This window comes from Papilio machaon, chromosome 8 (assembly GCF_912999745.1).
Source record: "Papilio machaon chromosome 8, ilPapMach1.1, whole genome shotgun sequence".
Classification (NCBI taxonomy): domain Eukaryota; kingdom Metazoa; phylum Arthropoda; class Insecta; order Lepidoptera; family Papilionidae; genus Papilio; species Papilio machaon.
The window spans coordinates 1,903,101-1,922,369 of record NC_059993.1 but is presented as its reverse complement, the minus strand read 5'-3'; the positions used below and the strand labels follow the sequence as shown (position 1 = coordinate 1,922,369).

At 36.6% G+C, this 19,269-nt stretch overlaps 3 protein-coding genes across 4 annotated transcripts; 1 reads left to right on the top strand and 2 right to left on the bottom strand.

The window, feature by feature from the left end:
- Nucleotides 1-1,780: 1,780 nt before the first annotated feature.
- On the bottom strand, nucleotides 1,781-5,268 carry LOC106719675 (GTP-binding protein SAR1b). 2 transcript variants are annotated; one of them, XM_014514071.2, is made up of 5 exons: nucleotides 5,118-5,268; nucleotides 4,790-4,839; nucleotides 4,075-4,194; nucleotides 2,801-3,102; nucleotides 1,781-2,672 (listed from the first exon to the last, which is right to left on the bottom strand). In XM_014514071.2, exons 2-5 carry the CDS (start codon nucleotides 4,830-4,832, stop codon nucleotides 2,556-2,558), a joined length of 582 nt encoding a protein of 193 aa, XP_014369557.1. In that variant the 5' UTR covers nucleotides 4,833-4,839; nucleotides 5,118-5,268; the 3' UTR covers nucleotides 1,781-2,555. The 2 variants fall into 2 exon arrangements, with proteins under 2 accessions (XP_014369557.1, XP_045534884.1); XM_045678928.1 differs by lacking the exon at nucleotides 5,118-5,268 and adding an exon at nucleotides 4,919-5,034.
- A 415-nt stretch (nucleotides 5,269-5,683) lies between these two features.
- Nucleotides 5,684-7,222, top strand: LOC106719683 (40S ribosomal protein S14). The gene is made up of 3 exons (XM_014514083.2): nucleotides 5,684-5,761; nucleotides 5,943-6,187; nucleotides 6,956-7,222. The coding sequence occupies exons 2-3, from the start codon at nucleotides 5,951-5,953 to the stop codon at nucleotides 7,172-7,174; spliced, it is 456 nt and encodes a 151-aa protein (XP_014369569.1). The 5' UTR covers nucleotides 5,684-5,761; nucleotides 5,943-5,950; the 3' UTR covers nucleotides 7,175-7,222.
- A 1,955-nt stretch (nucleotides 7,223-9,177) lies between these two features.
- LOC106719620 (cytosolic carboxypeptidase-like protein 5) lies at nucleotides 9,178-19,140 on the bottom strand. The gene is made up of 20 exons (XM_045679047.1): nucleotides 18,867-19,140; nucleotides 18,479-18,630; nucleotides 18,266-18,391; nucleotides 17,697-17,907; nucleotides 17,109-17,230; nucleotides 16,660-16,931; nucleotides 16,141-16,234; nucleotides 15,809-15,979; nucleotides 14,663-14,907; nucleotides 14,062-14,257; nucleotides 13,705-13,791; nucleotides 13,494-13,589; nucleotides 13,349-13,372; nucleotides 12,928-13,011; nucleotides 12,440-12,602; nucleotides 11,849-11,987; nucleotides 11,522-11,762; nucleotides 11,061-11,117; nucleotides 10,441-10,578; nucleotides 9,178-9,834 (listed from the first exon to the last, which is right to left on the bottom strand). Exons 1-20 carry the CDS (start codon nucleotides 18,967-18,969, stop codon nucleotides 9,178-9,180), a joined length of 3,378 nt encoding a protein of 1,125 aa, XP_045535003.1. The 5' UTR covers nucleotides 18,970-19,140.
- Nucleotides 19,141-19,269: the final 129 nt, after the last annotated feature.

Genomic DNA, 19,269 nt, shown 5'->3' with positions numbered 1-19,269 from the left:
CATGAAGTCGGCGGCCTTTGTTATTTTTCAGCATATCCGGACATCCTGTATATCATGCAATGTAATTTTAAGTGTTATAATGTGCAATATCATATTGTAAATAAATGTAAAAGATCGATACGAGATCAAGAATCGTGTTTAAGTTTTCTATAAACAAAATAAAATATATCGTTTTTTTATAAATGATATTGCATCGCTTCACCATCAAATTATTTATTTAAAGCATTCCCATATTTTTTTAAACGTTAATAAACATTTTGTTTTTTTTTTATTTGAGAAATTTGTGTATTTGTAAAATTATGTATTTCATGAGAAATATTCTATACTAAATATTTTTATCACATTATTTTCCTGTCATTAAACTTTTAATTAGATATAATTGTATGTCTTTTATTTATTTATACCTATTCTATATAATTTAACGTTTGTAATTTGAGTGAGGTGTGACCGGAGCGCGCCAGAAGTAAGTTCATGGTCTTTGCCTACCCCTGTTGGTTACAGACGTGAATGTTTTGTTTGTACATTTGTGTAAGTTAGAAATAAAACACGCTATTGTTTTGTATAAATTTTTATTACAAACTTTATTTTTTTTTACTTAACTGCAAATAATATAATCGAAGAATGTCCTAAATAAAACTGGAGGGCCAAGGTTTGTTGAACTCAACAGTGCGGTAGAAATGGCTTATCGCAATAATTGTCTCTCTGCACACGTATTCCGACCAAATCGATATGCTCTCATTTTATTAGGAATTCATTAAATTATTACATTAAGGACTCGTACTTTCAAATAAAATCTACGAATAACCGAGGTACAATGACAACTTTAATGATATTCTCACGTTGTAAACTTTTTTCCATGATTACTATATCTGAGTAATTTATAGTCTAAACAGCTTGACCGATTTGAGGAAAGTGAAATACACATTCTTCCCTGGAGTGTCCAAAAATACAGTCAGTCTAGCAAATAGATTTTATAATTTCATTGATAACTATATTAAATTAAAAAAAGATGCTAGAATGCAGGAAGTACTGATTGACTTTGTTTTGATGACGAATTGACGAGCCATTTCGTTTAAGAAAAAAAATAATTGAAAATTTTTTATAAAAATATACCAGATGTCGCTTTTATAATTTATAATTATATGACGGGTCAAAAATTATTTCTCAATACAGTTGGAATGAAATAAATAAGAACTGCAATTAATATTTATAAAATAATGTCTGTTTTTGTATATGTTTACATAATGCACTTTTAACTTGGCCGAGGTGACTTCTTTGTAATGTCAATAAATATTAAAAATAAGAGACAAAGACAGCTTAAGAGAAAAAAACTTTTTGTTAACGGCCATACAGTTGCACCTTTACCTTGATTGCAAACAAAAATTAAAAACTCATAAAATTAATGAAGGAATAACATTCCTTTTATTTGTGGAGTTGCGTAAACCAATTAGGTTATAGTTCTAAATAAATGAGGTACCCAAATTATTGACATCTATATATATAAAAGAAAGTCGTGTTAGTTACACTATTTATAACTCAAGAACGGCTGAATCGATTTGACTGAAAATTGGTGGGCAGGTAGCTTAGAACCAGGAAACGGACATAGGATAATTTTTACCCCGTTTTCTATTTTTTATTCCGCGCGGACGGAGTCGCGGGTAAAAGCTAGTTCAAAATAAAACAAATCTTTACAACATGATAATACAAGTGCCTTTTTTATAGATTGGCATTTAACATTTAATATTTTGCATTTTATCTTTCGTAATAATGAATGTTTGAGTTGTAATATTGTATCGGAACCTCAAATTAACCATAGGCTTAAACTATTTGCAGTGGATGTTTTCAAACTGCTTTTGTACGTCGCTATCTAGTAATGCTCATATCTCAACAAGCTCCATTATATAACTTTTGTACTATTCGTAAGTACATAACAAAACTAAATAAGTAATTTAAACAAATCTTTTTTTCGTCATAAGTACAAATACTTTACAAACAACACTTTGAATAGATATAGCAATCATGAACATTGTTTGATCCACTTAATTTAATCGCCTTTATGAAAGGCATTATAAGTATTTTTTGTACTTAGATTTTGAAGAAGTTTCTTAGAATAGTTTCACATCCGAAATTATAAGAGTAACTATATTACTTATTTATACTTTTAAAAAATTTATAATGAACTTTGTTACTATTGTGAAATTATTATAGATATGAGGAAGGCAATTAAATAGGGGAGCCTGTTAAGACAACACATTACTAGGGAGCGAGCGCTAGGCTGCTTACAAACGGGCGCGTTCGCTACCATTTCTTAAACGTAGCCGGATCCTTAATAAGCTAGTAAAAGAAATATAACAAAATATTACGTTTTACTTAAATAAACTGTGTCACACATAGATGGAATATTTTACAAGACATTGTAAATAAATTTAGATTCATGTACAGTTAAGAGGACTTTCAAAGCAAATTTATAATACGAAGACGGCTACGTCGAGAGTTGAATGATAAAAAGCATACGATTATAAGCGAGCCGCGAGTGTTGTGTGTGCGGGCTGTCTTCAGTCAATGTATTGCGCGAGCCAGCGGAAGCCCTCGCCGTAGCCCTGTCGCTTCAGCACCGAGCACATGAACAACTCCAGCGGCCGTCCTGGTAGCTCCGACCGCGATACCTTGCCCTGTAACACAAACCCACTCATCGTTCACATATCCATTTATCTATCTATTTTCTTCTGGTCAGTGAAACATGTTTAATTCATCTACATCTTTCCTCGTGGATGGTTAAAGCACCATGTATATTGCTTACCTTGCCGGTGGTCTGCTGGTAAAGGTTGAAGAACTGCCTGAGCTCATCCTCGCTGGCGGCGCCGGGTTTATCAATCTTGTTGCCGAGGATGAGGACGGGGCAGTTGCTGAGCGTGTCGTCGGTGAGCAGTGAGTCCAGCTCAGCCTTGGACTCGGGCAAGCGAGCGCGGTCGCACGCGTCCACCAGGAACACGATGGCGTCCACCGCGGGGAAGTAGTCGCGCCACACGCGGCGCGCCTGTTGATGCCCGCCCAGGTCGAACGTTGTGAACCGCATACTGCCTATTGACAGCTCCTCCGAGGCTGCACACACAACACACAGATTACTTACTTTTTTTTATATATCAAAAGGTGGCAAACAAGCAAATGGCCACCTGGATTCGCCGAAATAGCGAGGTGACCGTTGTGCATAGACATCCGCAAATGCAGAAGCCTACCTTTAATCAATGAAGAAGGGGACGCACAGAAAGAGGATATTTCCCCTTCCTATACATCCCCTCTTCCACCAAACACACCCTCCCATCCCTCCCTTTTTTTATTAGAAAGGAAAGAGAAATTAGGCCTCTGGCACTACACTCGTCAGACGAAACGCAGAATTGCTTCCACTTGACGCCTGTCTTCTGTGTGGTTGTGGTATTGCACCGGACAAGCTGAACCATTCATGCACCCAACATTTTTGAGAAACTACAGAAGTAGAATCAGTGGTAAATATTATGTAGATAAATTGCTATTCTATGTAATTTTGAAGAAAAATGGATAACATAATAATGAAAAATGTTACTTTTTTACAAATCTGCCTTTGTAATATTTACAAACATTATTATGTAAATGTGCAAAAGTATTGTACACTTTTATTAATTTTACAATTTGCATCATAAATTTCTATTTTTATCTAATGTATTCTTAACAATGATAAGACAGGTAACATAACTTTGAAAGTCAATGCATGCATTTCTAATAAATAATAAAGATATATTTGACAAGTTTATAATACACTAAACTTTACCAATAGTATAAAAAGCAGTAATAATTTGTACATCTGTTAAACCTTAAATCAGTAAAAACAAAATTTTAATTTATCTTAGTAATGTTTTATCCAAAATGAAACTTCTTTTAAGTATAAGGCTACTACTTTAAATGTTAAATTCTATTAAAAAAATCATTCTATAGTAAATACTTGCATCATAAATTGGTAGCATTTGATGTGTTATAACTTACTTCTTTTTGAAGTTGGCTAAAAAAATGATTGTTATTGTTATATATCATATAACTCACTGGGATGAAGTGTGGGCACATGCTGTGCCAATCTGTCATCCTTCAGCATGTGCAGGAGTGTTGTTTTGCCTGCATTGTCTAGACCCAGGAACAGTAGTTTGCCTGATTTCTTCCACAATCCTGTCCAACAAATAGAGATATAACTAAATCTACTAATATGTTAAATATAAATATAATTTATCCAATTTAACATTTTCAAACAAATTAAGATTTTTTTTTCAAAGAAACAATAACAAATTTCACTTTTCAAAGGCAAATTATTTTCAAAAGAAAAGTACAATTGTTAAAACTACCATAAAAATTGTTGTATTTAAACTTGATGAAATATTTTGAAACAAACAAAAGCAGTCAATGGCTTACTTAGGAAATATCTAAAATAGAGCATTTAATTTTCTTCCAATTTGTGTTCCTTAAGTAATATATCTAATAACAATTTGATAATTTTGCAAAAAAAAAACTATTCTTATCAATGCATATAAATTAAACATAATCTGTTATATTAAGGTCAAAGTTTTTTCATTTGAATTTCAATGAAGTTGAATTAAAATTATCATTCATGAAACAATTCACATATATGTGTTGAATTTGAAATTAAAATGATGTAATATACTTCTTTATAACTTAAATCAAAACATTTCATACAGTAGAGGTCTATCTTGCTTGAATCTATTAAAGTAGATTAAATGTAGACATTTCTGATCATAACACAACTTACCCAAAAATCCTAGGACACCAGTGAACCAATCCAAGATAAACATTTTTAATCTGAAATTAGGAAATAGTATTAATTTTAGCACAACTCTTCAACTTCTGCACAAAGGCTGAATAAAAAGTGATGACTTGCAAATATTTATGTTATCTACTGCGTAGTTTAATTTGGCATCACTGTAACACGATGATAAATCATTGAAGAAGGCACACAAGTTCAAGTTTCTTCAAGGTGCTGTGGAAATATTCTTTTGTGAATTGAGTAATATGACAGGACGTCATTTGCGTTGTCGAAATTGAACCAAATATCACACAAAAACGAATGAAATACTCACTTATTAAAATTGAACTATATTTATTAACGCTAAAGGAAATTATCACAATAATTCGCACGTTTTTTATTACGTTTCGTCGTTAAAATTGACGATTTTTACTATGAAGTTATGAAGAGTTAGAGTATGCGACGAAATATCAATCTGTTGGCAATGAATGACGTACGCTACTTCCGGAAGTTGTCACATTGATAAGGTTGTCACCTTTTACAATTCTATAATCTAAAATTAGAAATAATATCTTGTCCTAATTAGGTAGGAGTATAAATTTTAGAATTAGACTTTTGATATTATTTACTTGTCAATAAAATATTAACATTAATTTTGTCTTAATTCAGCTATTTGAGTGTATTCATTATGTGAAGTATCAAGTTTTGGTGATTTAATATTTCAACTTGAAATTAAATAGAAATTAAAACTATGAACAACCTAAAGAAGTATCTATAGAAATAAGAAACTATAAAAATGAAGGAATCATTCATATGTTTTTGAGGAATAATTTGCACTTAGTACTCTATGTTCAATGCTTTAATTATCTACATTTTTTTTAGTGGCAAACTTTGTTTGACATTTAATATTATTATTGTAATGCTGGAAACACTGGCGTCCGGAAGTCTTTTAGTGTTTGACAGCTTTTAAAGCTAAAGGTATTTTCAAGTTTTCGTTTAAATATGTTAAGAAATAAGTGAATTTAAACAGGAATATGAAGTCTGATTTATAAAACAGTATTATCTTATTACATATACAATGTTTCATAGTAAATAGTGCAAAGATTACTTAGATTATTTGAGGTTGTAAATCGGTGCTGCAAAGTGTTGTCATTTTCAGGATAAGCCATGGCTCCAAGGAAAAACAAAGTTGCTAAAGAAGAGGTCCAGGTTACTCTGGGACCACAGCATTTGGTGGGTGAAACCGTGTTCGGCGTAGCTCATATTTTCGCCTCCTTCAACGACACATTTGTCCATGTCACGGACTTGTCTGGTCGGGAAACTATTGCCAGAGTCACAGGTGGTATGAAAGTAAAAGCTGATCGTGATGAAGCTTCACCGTACGCCGCTATGTTGGCTGCACAGGTTTGTACTAATAATTATTTTGATGTTACTTTATACTATTCATAACCTCTTTTGCACATTGTTTATTATTGAAATTAACTTCGTAGGATAATTTCTGCAGTTCTTTACGAAAACTTGTTTACTAAACCTAACTAAATGCGGGCATAGTTATGGAAGAAAAACTAAAAATAATGATAAAAATTTGTAAACAAATGACATTTATTTTAAAGTTAACAAATAGAGTTATGTATCTTCGATCAGTTCATCAATCAAGAGTTAGTTCATCACAGTACCCAAATAGAAGTATCAAATGAGACTTCATATAATTTTAATATCTTTGTGTTATGTTTCTTACTCTTATCTTCCTAGGTTCACATAGTGCGGCAGAGGGTGGGAGGGTTTTTATTATGCTAGTTGTAATACAATACAATTGTGACTGTCCAAAATAAGTTCCATGTTCTTGAGAAACTATTTGTCACTATGTACCATATGTATATTTGAATATGTAACAATGTTCACAAATAAAGTACAATGAGCAATATTTCTTGTATATTAAAGTTTTGTTGGGTAATTAGATATACAATGAAGTTCCATTAGCTCAAATTATATTAATATTAACTGTGAATTCAATAATGTCATTACTTATTTATTTATTTTAGTTAAAAAGAAGGAATTTCTATTGTGTCTATCCTGACCTTTTCATACAGGAGTTTCATTCAAATGTCATTGGAGTCACATTAAATAGTCATACTTGAAATTATTTGATATATGAACATTCATATTTTTTAGGATGTTGCTGAGAAATGCAAAACCCTTGGGATCACAGCTCTGCACATCAAGCTACGTGCGACAGGTGGCAACAAGACAAAGACCCCGGGACCCGGTGCACAGTCAGCGCTGAGAGCGTTAGCCCGCTCTAGCATGAAGATTGGCCGCATTGAAGATGTCACTCCAGTGCCATCAGACTCTACGCGCAGGAAGGGTGGTCGTAGAGGACGCAGGCTGTAATTTTTTAGTTTAAGGCAACTGTGGACTACAATAAAGGTGTTTACAGTTTTTGAGTGTTTTATTTTTTTGTGATGAAAAGCTAGAACAAAAATGTTGCCAAGTGAGAAAAACCAATCTTTGGAGCAATCCACAAAATGCCTTAATTGCATATCTAAGACATTTAGACCAAATTGTCATCAAAATTGTATTTAATTAACGTCAAGACACACTAAATTGCAGTTTCATGTATGAACAGCACTTTGCAAGTTTTTTTCAGAAGAAATAAAACAACAATATTGTGAAACATCATTGTTATTTTTAATGAACGATTCAATACAAATAAACAAATTGTTAATTACTAAATACTATGTCCTCACAATGACAGTGATCTGGTACATCTAAAATTTGTATTGCAAATTAAAATTTAACACAGTATTAAATTGTTTTGTCTACATCTAATATTATTGCACATGTTAATGTTGGCATTATTAGTATATCTATAGAAATGTAATATATATTTTTAATAAATTTATATTTACCACACAAATCTGATCTATCAAAAATGGAGTGATTGCTTTTGTATTGTTCATTCATACAGTGAATTTTCACTTCCTAAATATTGCAACACATTTTGGTAGTAGAAAGATAGGTCAATAAGTAACATCGAGCGTTTAGATTCATTATGTCAGGGGTGGTCAACAAGTCGATCGCGACTATTAGTCCGGTCTATCATACCAAGGCAAAAAATATAAATCAATAAAACAACTGAACAAAAAGTTCTCAGACACAATGTCTCCAGTAATATAAATATTTACAAAGAATGTATGTTTTATTATTTCCCCTTTAATAAAATAAAAAATACTACACAATTGTGTACCGAACTTTTGCTTTTGTAATTTCAAGGAGTTTGTAATTAGTAGATCACAAGGTTTCGTCAGTAAACAGTTTCTGGTCTAATAAAGTTGACTACCTATGCTATATCAGGGTTCTACGAATATTTTACATATAGTAAAAAATTTTGTGACCTAAAATTTATAAGCGCTCCTTATTGACAATGGTGTCAAGATAATTTTATGAGATCGATATATATCAAACATTGCTCCTTGAGCGGATTAACCTATTCCTCTAGGTACTTTACAATTTACAACATTTATTTATAATTACTTGTAGTATTTCTTTACAAACCTAAACTTGTTAGATAAAAATTTAAATAAACATCTCCGAATTACCTTGTTTAAGATAAATTATACAATTTTATAATTAATAATTAGGTTCCTAAACTACGATCTATATTACATGCATTAAACTCATATTTATATAATTAACTATGCATTAATATTAGTAAGAAGCGTTTTATATTACTATCTACAAGAATCACAAATATATTTTTTTAAATATGGCAAGTATAGAAAAACCATAAGTTTTCGTCCCTAACATCGTGAAAGTATAAAAATAAACAAATTTAACATAATTCAAAATACAAATATTAATCAACACGTCTTTTACAAACGAAAAAAAAAAAATAATCTGTTGCTTTACGCGTCAAAAACAGTCTCAATATTATGTCAGAGTTTTTTTTGTAAGATTCATAAAATGTAAACGTTTTTTATTTTCTTTACCTTAAATACATTATTACGAGCGTTTTAATTAATCTGAGCTTGAGAAATTGTCCAGTCCAGAATTTTATGAAAAAAATATGCCCTTACTTTTTTATAATGAACGTGTTTGGTATTAAACTCAGACAATGGTTTTTTTCGTGCTAATAGGATTTTTGGACATAAAATTCCAGTTAATATTATGTTTACACGTGAAACACATTTACTTAACATAGTTTACGGGTCTGTCTCCATTTATTTTACTTGCGCTACTAAATTGCTAAGATAATTTTAACCGCTCACTGAAAAGTAAGTCTCATACAGGTAATGGCGGTTCTTGTGAAATGGTTATATATCACATCAGTCGCTGCGTGCGTGTGGCGGGGGTGGGGGCGGGGGCGAGTGCGCGGGGCGGGGGCGGGGTTTGCGCTACAAGGCAGTCTTGAGACGGATCTTCTTGAGATGCGGGCCAGAGTTGGGGAAAGAGCGGCGCTTGCCGGGCGGGGGCGCGGTGTCGGGGTGGGGGTGGGCGAGCGCGGTGCCGCCCGCGATCTCCTCCCAGGTGCCGGCGGCGGCGACGTCGTCCGAGGAGGAGGAGGGCGCGGGACGGGCGCGGGCGCCGGAGCGCGTCATGGCGCCGCGCAGGGTGCGTGCGAAGTTCCGCTTGGACGCCTTGACGGAGAGAGCGGAGCGGGAGCTCTCCGAGTCGTCGGCGGAGCGGCGGCCGGCCTTGGCCTTGACGACGCCCGCGGGACTCTTGCTCGAGTTGGGCTTGCGGATGGCGAGGATGTTGCGCCGCTTGGTGGAGAGCGTCTTCGGCTTGGGCTCGGTGTCGGCGAGGTATCGCGTGCGCGAGGACGTCTTGACGGGCTCCGTCTTCTTGACGTACTTGACGACGTTGACGTTGATGATCTCGTGTCCGGAGCGCGGCGCGAGCACGGGCGGGCTGCGGCGGCGCTCGGGCTCCGCCTTGGCGGCCACGTACGCGTTCTCCTTGCGCTCGTCGACGACCTTGGTCTTGGTGCGGGCGTAGAGCGGCACGCGCGAGGGGGAGGACGTCTTGGGACGCAGACGCGACATCGTCAGCTGTAACCGGTATTGCGATCAATGCACGTCACCGCACACTGAGAGCTGGCACAAAGTGGTGTGGAGTTGATACTGCGGGAGCACACACCTCTCTATATTTTAGTACGCGTTGGTGGAGTCGTGCGTTGTTAAAAAATGTAATTGAGACAAAACACAATCCACTCTGAAATCGTTTTTCTTACCCTGGATATTTATTAAAGTGCTTGTTGATTATTTATAGCAGATAAACACTGAAAATTAAAGACATGTGTTATAAACAAAAAAATACATTGTTAGGTTTTATCAATGAGAATTACAAAGATAAAAGTAACAGAGTTATAAAATTAAAAACAGCATTTCTCCTTATATTTTAAAATGTTTGAATCAACAGCGAAAACACACACAAATAGAAATGTTTATTTGACTGTGATGTGGTAATGAGTTATGTTTCGAATATGTACATGTTAAATTTATTTATTATCGTTGAGTAAGTGGGCGTGGGTTGGGCGTGTGGTGGGCGTGTGTTGGGCGTGTGGTGGGCGTGTGTTGGGCGTGTGGTGGGCGTGTGTTGGGCGTGTGGTGGGCGTGTGTTGGGCGTGTGGTGGGCGTATGTTGGGCATGGTGTACCTGCGGGCGCATGGTGCGGGAGTGCACACGCAGCCAGTCGCGCAGCGCGGCCAGCGAGCGGTGCTCAGAGCAGGGGATGCGCGAGTTGGGATGCTGCCCCGTCACGTCCAGTATCGACGCGCCAAGAGAACGACCCACCTGAAGACAAATACCATATTATAAAACAACTTCGTATCGAATGAATTAATTGAAATTCAAAATTTTATTTCTTTAGGTATCATTGGGAAATACTAAAGAAGCATTGGGACATAATGCACAACCGCACCCTTCACCTTGATATGTACGTAGAGTTAACAGTCTTAACAACATACGAAGTAGGAGTCAGATTCAGTGCTGAGATCGACATTGTCCATGTTGCGTTTCAGTATTTTTATACTAAATGCTTTGAAATATTTGTTAACTTTGTGCCAACTTAAAATATAAATCAGACAGCGTTGTGACTGTTTGTTTATATACAATGTGCTTCAAGCCGCATATCTGGAGATTTTAAAAGAGACTAACGAGATGTATGAGCTAATATCTAAGATGTACTATTTCTACGTGAGTGGCGCTTATCATAGTAAGGTGTCTGCTGCAAACTACGTGAGTGAGAAACGATCACTTCTGAGCAAAGAACAAACCTTCATCGGGTCTATCTCTTTGAAAAACTCCAGATTCCTATAGCGGCTGTTGCTTACCTGAAACGGTCATCACTTCTGAAATATATTTTAGTTGCGATTTTCTAAGAACAATAAAATTGAAATTGATATTTTTGTTTTGTAAAGATTTTGATGATAAAACAAAAAAACTCGTTTAACTCGTATGCATGAAAAGGAACAACACAGAGATCAAATCTAATATATAAAATTCTCGTGTCACAATGTTCGTTTCCGTACTCCTCTGAAACGGCTTAACCGATTCTCATGAAATTTTGTGAGCATATTCAGTAGGTCTGAGAATCGGCCAACATCTATTTTTCATTTTTTTTAACTGCGCGCGGACAGAGTCGCGGGCGACAGCTAGTATAGTTATATATTTGTTCACTATAATTGTAAATTGCAAGTTATTAGTCACAGTATATACATGTAATGTAGTATATTACCTCTTCAAATATATGCGGCGTATACTTGGGCGGCTGAGGGGCGTGTGGGTGGGGCGTAGCGGAGGGCGTGGTGATGGGCGGGGCGTTAGGCGGGGCGCGGTCACGTAGTGCGGGAGGCAGCACGTTGACGAGACGTCCCGTGTTGTAGTTACACTCTAGCGTGTAGGAGCGGACGAGACCTGTCGCCTTCAGTACAGCCACGCGCCCTGAGCCTTCACGAGACATACCATCACGACGATCCCTGTAACATAATCAACATATATGTTATGATTATGTTCTTATCTGTTTGCACAAATAATTTGATTGTGTTGTGAGAAGTGTACCGACTTGAGATACATGTTGCGCTCTGTGAAGTTGCAGGAGGCGAAGTGGAAGTGCAGGTTGTTGAGAGACATGATACGAGGCAGCAACATGCACTCCACTGATCTCTCCACGTCTTCAAAGTGGTTGCCGTACATGAAGATGCCTGAAAAATAACAATCAAACATTTATATTATTACATATGTTAAGAATTATTGTTTTAAAGAAAACAAAACGAGTTAGCAAGTTTTTTTGCGAGTTAGCAATTTTAAAAAAAAGAACAAATTTCTTTTTTTACAGTTTTAAATAATTTAAATATGTCCACTACAATTGAAAAGGTCTCAAAAAATACAAAAGGTAGACAACGGCTATTAAATACTATTTTATGTACTAACTAGCTGTCGCCCGCTATTCCGTCCGCGCGGAATAAAAAAAACATAAAAAGTAGCCTTTACTTTCTTCCAGACAATATTCATTCTATCAGACAGACATTTATGAAATTTCATCAAGATCCGTTCAGCCGTTCCGGAGTTACCTTCAAAAAAAACATCCATCCATCCAAACTTTCGCATTCATAATATTAGTATGATGTATATTTCAATAAGAAGGAGGGGTAACCTTTCTTGGAGGCGTGTCCATGCAGATCTATGTACAGGAAAAGTCCGGATTCAGGTTCTTTGGGCGTTTTCGTGTTGGAGCTGGACGCACATATCATCTTCTTCTTCACTTGCTTCACCGACGTCGGCTTCGGTTTCTCCTCCTTTATTACAGGTGCTGGTTGCTACAGAGAATTTCTTTATATTATAGACCAGTGTTTCCCAAAGTGGGCGATAACGCACCCTTGGGGGCGTTTGAAACCTAGGAGGGGGCGATAAGGAGCCCAAAAAATGGGGGACATTGAAGTTAATTAAAGTAATGAAATTGTGGTTTTTAAGTTTTAGGGCTGAATAAAAATTAGGGGGCTCTGAAATATAATTGGTTTTCAAAGGGGCGGTGAAAGAAATAAGTTTGACAATCACTGTTCTAGACCATTCACCTAATACCTACTTAGCTATGGAAAGACTATTTTTTAAAATTATATAACATAATTGATAAATTGAACAAACCGGTATAGATATTTCAGGGGAAGGTCCGTCTCCATTACCTGCAGACACCGCCACACTGATTGTGGATGGCGCACCCGGCGCTTGCTGGACATACAGACAACATTGCTCATTTTACAATAAAGATTTAGACATTTTTTTCACTAGCTGTGAGATTCTGGACGCTGGCGTTTGCTATTTATATGATAGTCTCAGACGCACTTGCGAAAATGCTACATTATTGCTAAGAGAAATAGCATTGCGATAGTGGAAATGGGTTTTTAGTGCACTCGATAGAATTATATTCATTAAGTACATAATTTAGCAACAAACAGATGATGAGATGAGTAAAATACAGTCATTGAAATATTTAAATTTAGCTTTTTTATCTACAAAATTATATATCAATGTTATAATTTCTGTTTTATGTTATAACAAAACTTACTGTAAACATGGCCGCCGGTTGGTCCTGTTTGAAAAATTAAAAACTATGCTATTGGAAGAATACTTTCGAAATTTTACAATATTAAAAGATAAAGTCTTTCATAAAAGTAAATAAAATATCCAAGAGAGAAATAAATAAAACTTACGACTTCCTCGTGAGGGCCGGACATAACGAATCTCTTGAAGCAGTTGGTGCAGAAGTACACGGAGTCTTCACTCGCCGCCTGATCCATGTCCTGTAGCTAGACAATATCATGACTAGTTATTTATTAAATAAAGTCACAGTTACTTTAAAAAAAACTAGTGAAGAGTTCACTATCGGATTTTATATAGTTTGTTTGATATGGTAATAAATACCTCAAGCTCCTGTCTATCGAACTGCTGCATTTGATGTTCTCTGTACTCAGTTATAGAGCTGAATGTGGGGGAGCCGGAGCGGGACGACTGGGAAGGGGTGGGAAAAAGAGGTATAGTAGATGACTTGATGTGTAAGGAACAAACATTTGAAAAAACAAATAAGGAAAAGATGAGCAATAATGATTGCCTTTTCACAATTCGGGGACAGAATGCCTGTCAGAAATAATCAGCCTGGGTTCGTTCACTTCTGAATGTAGGCCTCCCCCATCGATTTCCACAATATCCGGTCCTGTGCCACTCGGAACTTTGACCTGATGATGATTCTACAGGTGGATGTTATATATATTTATAGTATACCTGTTGTGCAGTGAGCACGCCGGCACCGGCAGGGTATCCGGGCAGCATGGCCGCCACGCCCGGCATGGAGCGCTCGAGGCGGCGCAGCGCACGTCTGCACTCACCGCACCAGCCCATGCGCACCCCGCACGCCCGCCCCGCCCCCACCACGCCCTCGGCCCCGCCCCCGGACACGCCCCCACACACTGACCCGTCACTGTGTACGGTAACTCCTACATTAGTGCTCGGAAATGACAACTTTGTGTTGTTGCGACTTAAATACACTTGTTGAAGTTTCGAATCCTCGCCATCTCTTGTTGTTGCGTCAGCGCCAAAATGGCGAAGATCAATTAAGCACAAAATATCACGATTTATAGCTTATCCATGTATAGGAGTCGGTGATACAAACATATAGAGATAACTACATACTGCTGCTTATAAACTTAGCATTTACCGTTCACGTGATTACAGTAACGACCCCAATCTTTCCAGAATACCTAGCTATACTTAAAATCTATATTTTCGAGTAAATGATTTGAATTTGAAAGCATTTGTAGGATTCACGGCACCGACAATTTCAATAAAAGAAGAGGTAAAAAATATAGAGTGAATGAGGACTTACCCAGCAGTGGAAGACCCTGATTCCATGAGTAAACTGATACTGTTCTTGAGTGTTTCTCTGAGTGGCTTGAGAGGGTTGCTGCCGGGGATTTTTAACTCCTCGGAGGTGCTGACGTGGACGGTGGAGCCGAGACAGGTGCGCAACAAGTCGTCGCTCAGCCGACAAGACCCCTCCTCCAAGTTCGACTCTTTAGTTGTCATGCTGCTCAGCTGTGAAGGCATCTCTTGCAGTTTCATGTCGTATACCTAAATAAATATAACAAAAAGTAGGCAATGTCCTAGACTATGTTCAATAGGAAAAAACAAATAAAAAAGTAAGCAACCATAATTCCAGATTATAATTTATCAGAGTTCTAAATTCGTATTTATAATATTAACTAGCTTTTACCAGCGACTCCGTCCGCGCGGAATAAAAAAAAAACAGAAAACGGGGTAAAAATTATCCTATGTCCGTTTCCTGGTTCTAAGCAACCTGCCCACCAATTTTCAGTCAAATCGATTCAGCCGTTCTTGAGTTATAAATGGTGTAACTAACACAACATTCTTTTATATATATAGATATATATATAGATAGATGATGTATATAGATAACAAATATCTTATAGGTTAGGCAAAATGAAATCGGTGGCTAAAACAAAGTCCCACTTAAATTAAACCAGTGTGAGCAAAATCCGTAAACAAGTACTTTCGATAAGAGAGCTGAAATTTGATATTTGATTACTTGTTGCTGATAAGTAGTTAAGTGTTAATTTTACTGTTTCGTCGAAAATTTAATAACAAGAACAAAAGGTCGGTATGAATTTTTATACAATAATGAGCAAATATTGATAATTAGAGTTTTACGTCTTGAGGTCAAAATATTTTATTCATTGAATACAAAATCATTTTACCAGCTGTTTTATGTCAGCACCATCTGGTATGACGTTAATGACTTTTTTTAGTGATCAAGCTAAGAAATTCAAAAATAATAATTAAGATTCTAATGATAGTTTAAAGCTGCACAAACTTTTCGTTTACATTGAAATTATAGGCCGTTTCATCCTATTTGGTGGCTCACGGATCTTTTTACCGCACCTAACTTAACCGTGTTCTGCACAGCGACTCGTGCGATGTTCCGAGCCTCCAAGATATTTGAAACCAACATTACCTGGTCGGCGAGGTTCGCCGCTTCGCCGCAGGAGACGGTGGCGTCTTTACAGGAGTCGGCCGAGATTGGCTGCAAGTTGCCCGATGACTTGTTCGAGCCCAGAGACTTCTCTTTGTTCTTGTAGTACTCTCTCTTGTATGGACTTTTTTTCTTCTTCACGTTGTCCAATAGCTATTTACAAAAGTAGTTCTTTTTCAAAAATAACTTTGTTTTGTTTGTTAATAATAAGAGAGGAAAGGCGCAGTCGTTGACATGTTTTACGATCGCGCCGGAGGTGTTGTTGCAGAGTTTTATAAGTCGTAGAAGGACTATTAAATAATATTTTAACTCACCTCGGCGCTTTCACTTATGTTCTGCATACTCCGAGATGTTAACGCTTTGTTATCCTCGAAATTGTCCTCTTTTTCGCAGCCAAAGTGATAATATCTAGTAACAAATAATGCCTTCAATATTAATGTAGGAACAGAACGTGCGACTGAAGTAAGGTATGATGTGAGTTCAATGAGAGAAAGGATGAAGGAGAAATGGCGTTGATGTGACGTGTCAGTGAGTCCGAAAATTACGTAATAAATGGAACATATGTTTAGTTTAACTAAATGTCATTTTCACTGAATAACAGACAGAACAGCTGTTACAATTGGTTTCTAAGACCAAAATCTCTGTGTAAAACATAGAGTCATTCCTCTTTAACAAAACGGAGACAACAATATTTTTAAAAGAGTGTTCTTAGAAACCTAAGATTATTGTAACAAATGAGCAGGATTTTGGTTATTGCAAAGATTGATATGATATCTCCATCCTAGGCCATAGTATCCTTGATCTAACATGTTTTGTGAAACCATGTTATATACCTGATGAGTGCTCTGGAGGCGTAGACAGTGGGATGCAGCGCTGGCGAGGGGTTGAGGTAGACGCGGTTGAGGTTGACGCCGCGTGTGTCGGTGCGGTAATGTCCGCGGGCGACACCGTCCGGGTTGAGGAAGGGGATCATCTTGAAGACGTAGTTCTTGCGCAGCTGCAGCGCCACCGGGTCGTGCCGCGCCAGCAGCAGGCTCAGAAACCCATTGAACACGAAGCTCGAAGGCGTCTCGCCGGGGTGTACTCGCGCAGATATGAAGATCACCTATATGTTCCGATTGGGTGTAATTTGAGTAGGTCTGTGGCATTTGGTGACATCTTTATCGTAAAACATTCACGCTTTACCAAAGTGCGCGTATCGAGAATTTTTTTTGGAGTAACGTTTTCTAAATTATATTTTGTATTTTTGTAGTTATTACAATATTAAGTTGGTATTTTATACCTTCTTGTTCTGGAACTTGAATGGCCTCTCTTGGTTCTCAGGGAAGAGGTTCTTGAGCCTCTCCTCGCGCTCCGCCGTTATCCCGTGATGTGACGTTATTGTTAACAAGTCCACTCGCCTCCCTACCATTATTACATTATGAGAGTAACGCCACTATTATCGATTTCAAGACTGCATCAAGGATATTTTTTTTTAAGATTAATTACTAATATTATAAATGCGTATGTTTGGGTGGATGGATGGACGGATGGATGTTTGTTTGAAAGTATCTCCAAAGCGGCTGCATGGATCTGCTGATTTTTTTTTATATAACCAGGTGGCAAACGAGCAAGCGGTCACATGAATTCGCCGAAATGGCAAAGCGACCGCTACCCTTAGACATTCGCAACATTTCCTTATAAGAAAAGGATGGGAACAGAAAGAGGACTAAGATTAGGCCTCCAGCACCACACTCATCAGACGAAGTTCAAGTTCAAGTCTATGTGACTTAAGCTTTTAAATCGGCAAGGAACATATTAAGTAGTTTTACTTAAGGCTTTAAGATTAGCACAGGGAGAGGTAGAAAGATGCAATATATTTGTTATTTACCTTCAAGTGAGTAGGTAAGACACTCGCGACAGTAATATATATCGTCAGGCGACTGGGGCGCAGGCAGTGGCAGCAACTTGCCATCCACAGCGTTCAGAGCTAGCTGCAGCTCAGCAAACGAGTATGGATACGTAAAGGCAAAGAATGTCGTTGCTTTGGGATTGTCCGATGTCTTGTATTTAAAGCTCAGGGTAAATGTGTTATCATCCGTCTGGAATAAAAGATAAATTAAGTTTTACATTTTCAGTATCCATATTTAGGATTGAATTTCATTTGTACTAATAGAAGTAAGCTTTTGATCTGTGACATAAATAACATCTCTTAAGAGCTGTAAGAAAGAGTCTATGGCACTGTAGATATGGGAAAGTTATGTAACACATTCAATGCTAATCACTCACTCTGCAAGTCTATACATAAAACTTGTGGCATTGAATGTGTTAATTGAATTCTTTATGGTGAAAATACTGATTGAGATTTTATTTTCCTTGCAATAATTTTAAAAGCAAAAAGTAAATCTATCCTTGGCGTCTATGGTATATAAATATAGTATCCATTGATAATGTACTTACAGAGTGCACTGGACGATCCTTTATCCTCTCCCACTGAGGTTTGCCAGGTAATGTCCTAGTGACAGGTGCCATACCCTGGTTGTACATTTTGCCTTGCTTGTTTAGGTTTATCAAGTTAAGTCGAACCTATAGGCATAAAATTTAATTATTATTTGTAAACAGTACCAAATAATAATGTCAAATAATATTTAATGTTCATAAATAATAAATTACCAGTACACCAGGTTGACTTGCTTGAATGCCAAAGTAGAACCAGGTTCTATTTCCATTTTCAAACTCTGTCCCGGCACAATCCGGCCTTGTCCATAAATTAAACTCATATTCAGGTGTTTCTGAACAATTCGATTTTACATTTAAACTCGGAGCTAAAAGATAAATACGACGTACTTGTTTCATTAATAATATAGATTAAACAGAAGGAAAAATCAGGAATTTGATTTAAAGTTTGGTAAGATTTTGTTCTTAAACTGTTTTAAAAATTACAATTTAATTATATGATTTGAATAAACACAACGCAGTATTTGCAAACAAAGTTTTGAAGTAAATCAAAATTCAAACGATACAATTGGTATATTTGTAAAAACTATCACATTCAACTCACCGATTAGTTCCGAGGGAACTTGTTCTACATGGCCCAAATTCCCAGAATCGAAATTATGAATAAAATAAAATCCGGCACACTCAATTATGCTTTTATTATCCATAACTGTTAATATTTACTACATTATACAAAACAGACACAAATGACTCGCCAAAACGATAGGTTCTTTATCCGCATTCACTTGAACAATTTGAATCACGAAAAATTTAATTTTGTCATTTAGTTTGCCAATTTATTGACATCCAAAAATAAGACTTCACTGTTTTTCTAAACAAAATTACGTAATTTTGTTGACATCGATTGACGGATAACAGCTGATTTGCTTTATTGGCAAATTGAAATCTTTTTATAATTTTAAATTATATTAAATTAATTGTGGTACGTTAATTAGCCACTTATTTAC

Coding starts and splice junctions, on each gene's coding strand:
- LOC106719620 (XM_045679047.1), bottom strand. CDS start 18,969: ATGGATAATAAAAGCATAATTGAGTGTGCCGGATTTTATTTTATTCAT. Junction 12,603..12,927: donor CCCCTGAAATATCTATACCG/GTTTGTTCAATT, acceptor AATTCTCTGTAG/CAACCAGCACCTGTAATAAA. Junction 11,118..11,521: donor CGCCGCATATATTTGAAGAG/GTAATATACTAC, acceptor TGACCGTTTCAG/GTAAGCAACAGCCGCTATAG.
- LOC106719675 (XM_014514071.2), bottom strand. CDS start 4,832: ATGTTTATCTTGGATTGGTTCACTGGTGTCCTAGGATTTTTGG. Junction 4,195..4,789: donor TGGTGTCCTAGGATTTTTGG/GTAAGTTGTGTT, acceptor TTTGTTGGACAG/GATTGTGGAAGAAATCAGGC. Junction 3,103..4,074: donor TGTGCCCACACTTCATCCCA/GTGAGTTATATG, acceptor TTGTGTGTGCAG/CCTCGGAGGAGCTGTCAATA.
- LOC106719683 (XM_014514083.2), top strand. CDS start 5,951: ATGGCTCCAAGGAAAAACAAAGTTGCTAAAGAAGAGGTCCAGGTTACT. Junction 6,188..6,955: donor CCGCTATGTTGGCTGCACAG/GTTTGTACTAAT, acceptor CATATTTTTTAG/GATGTTGCTGAGAAATGCAA.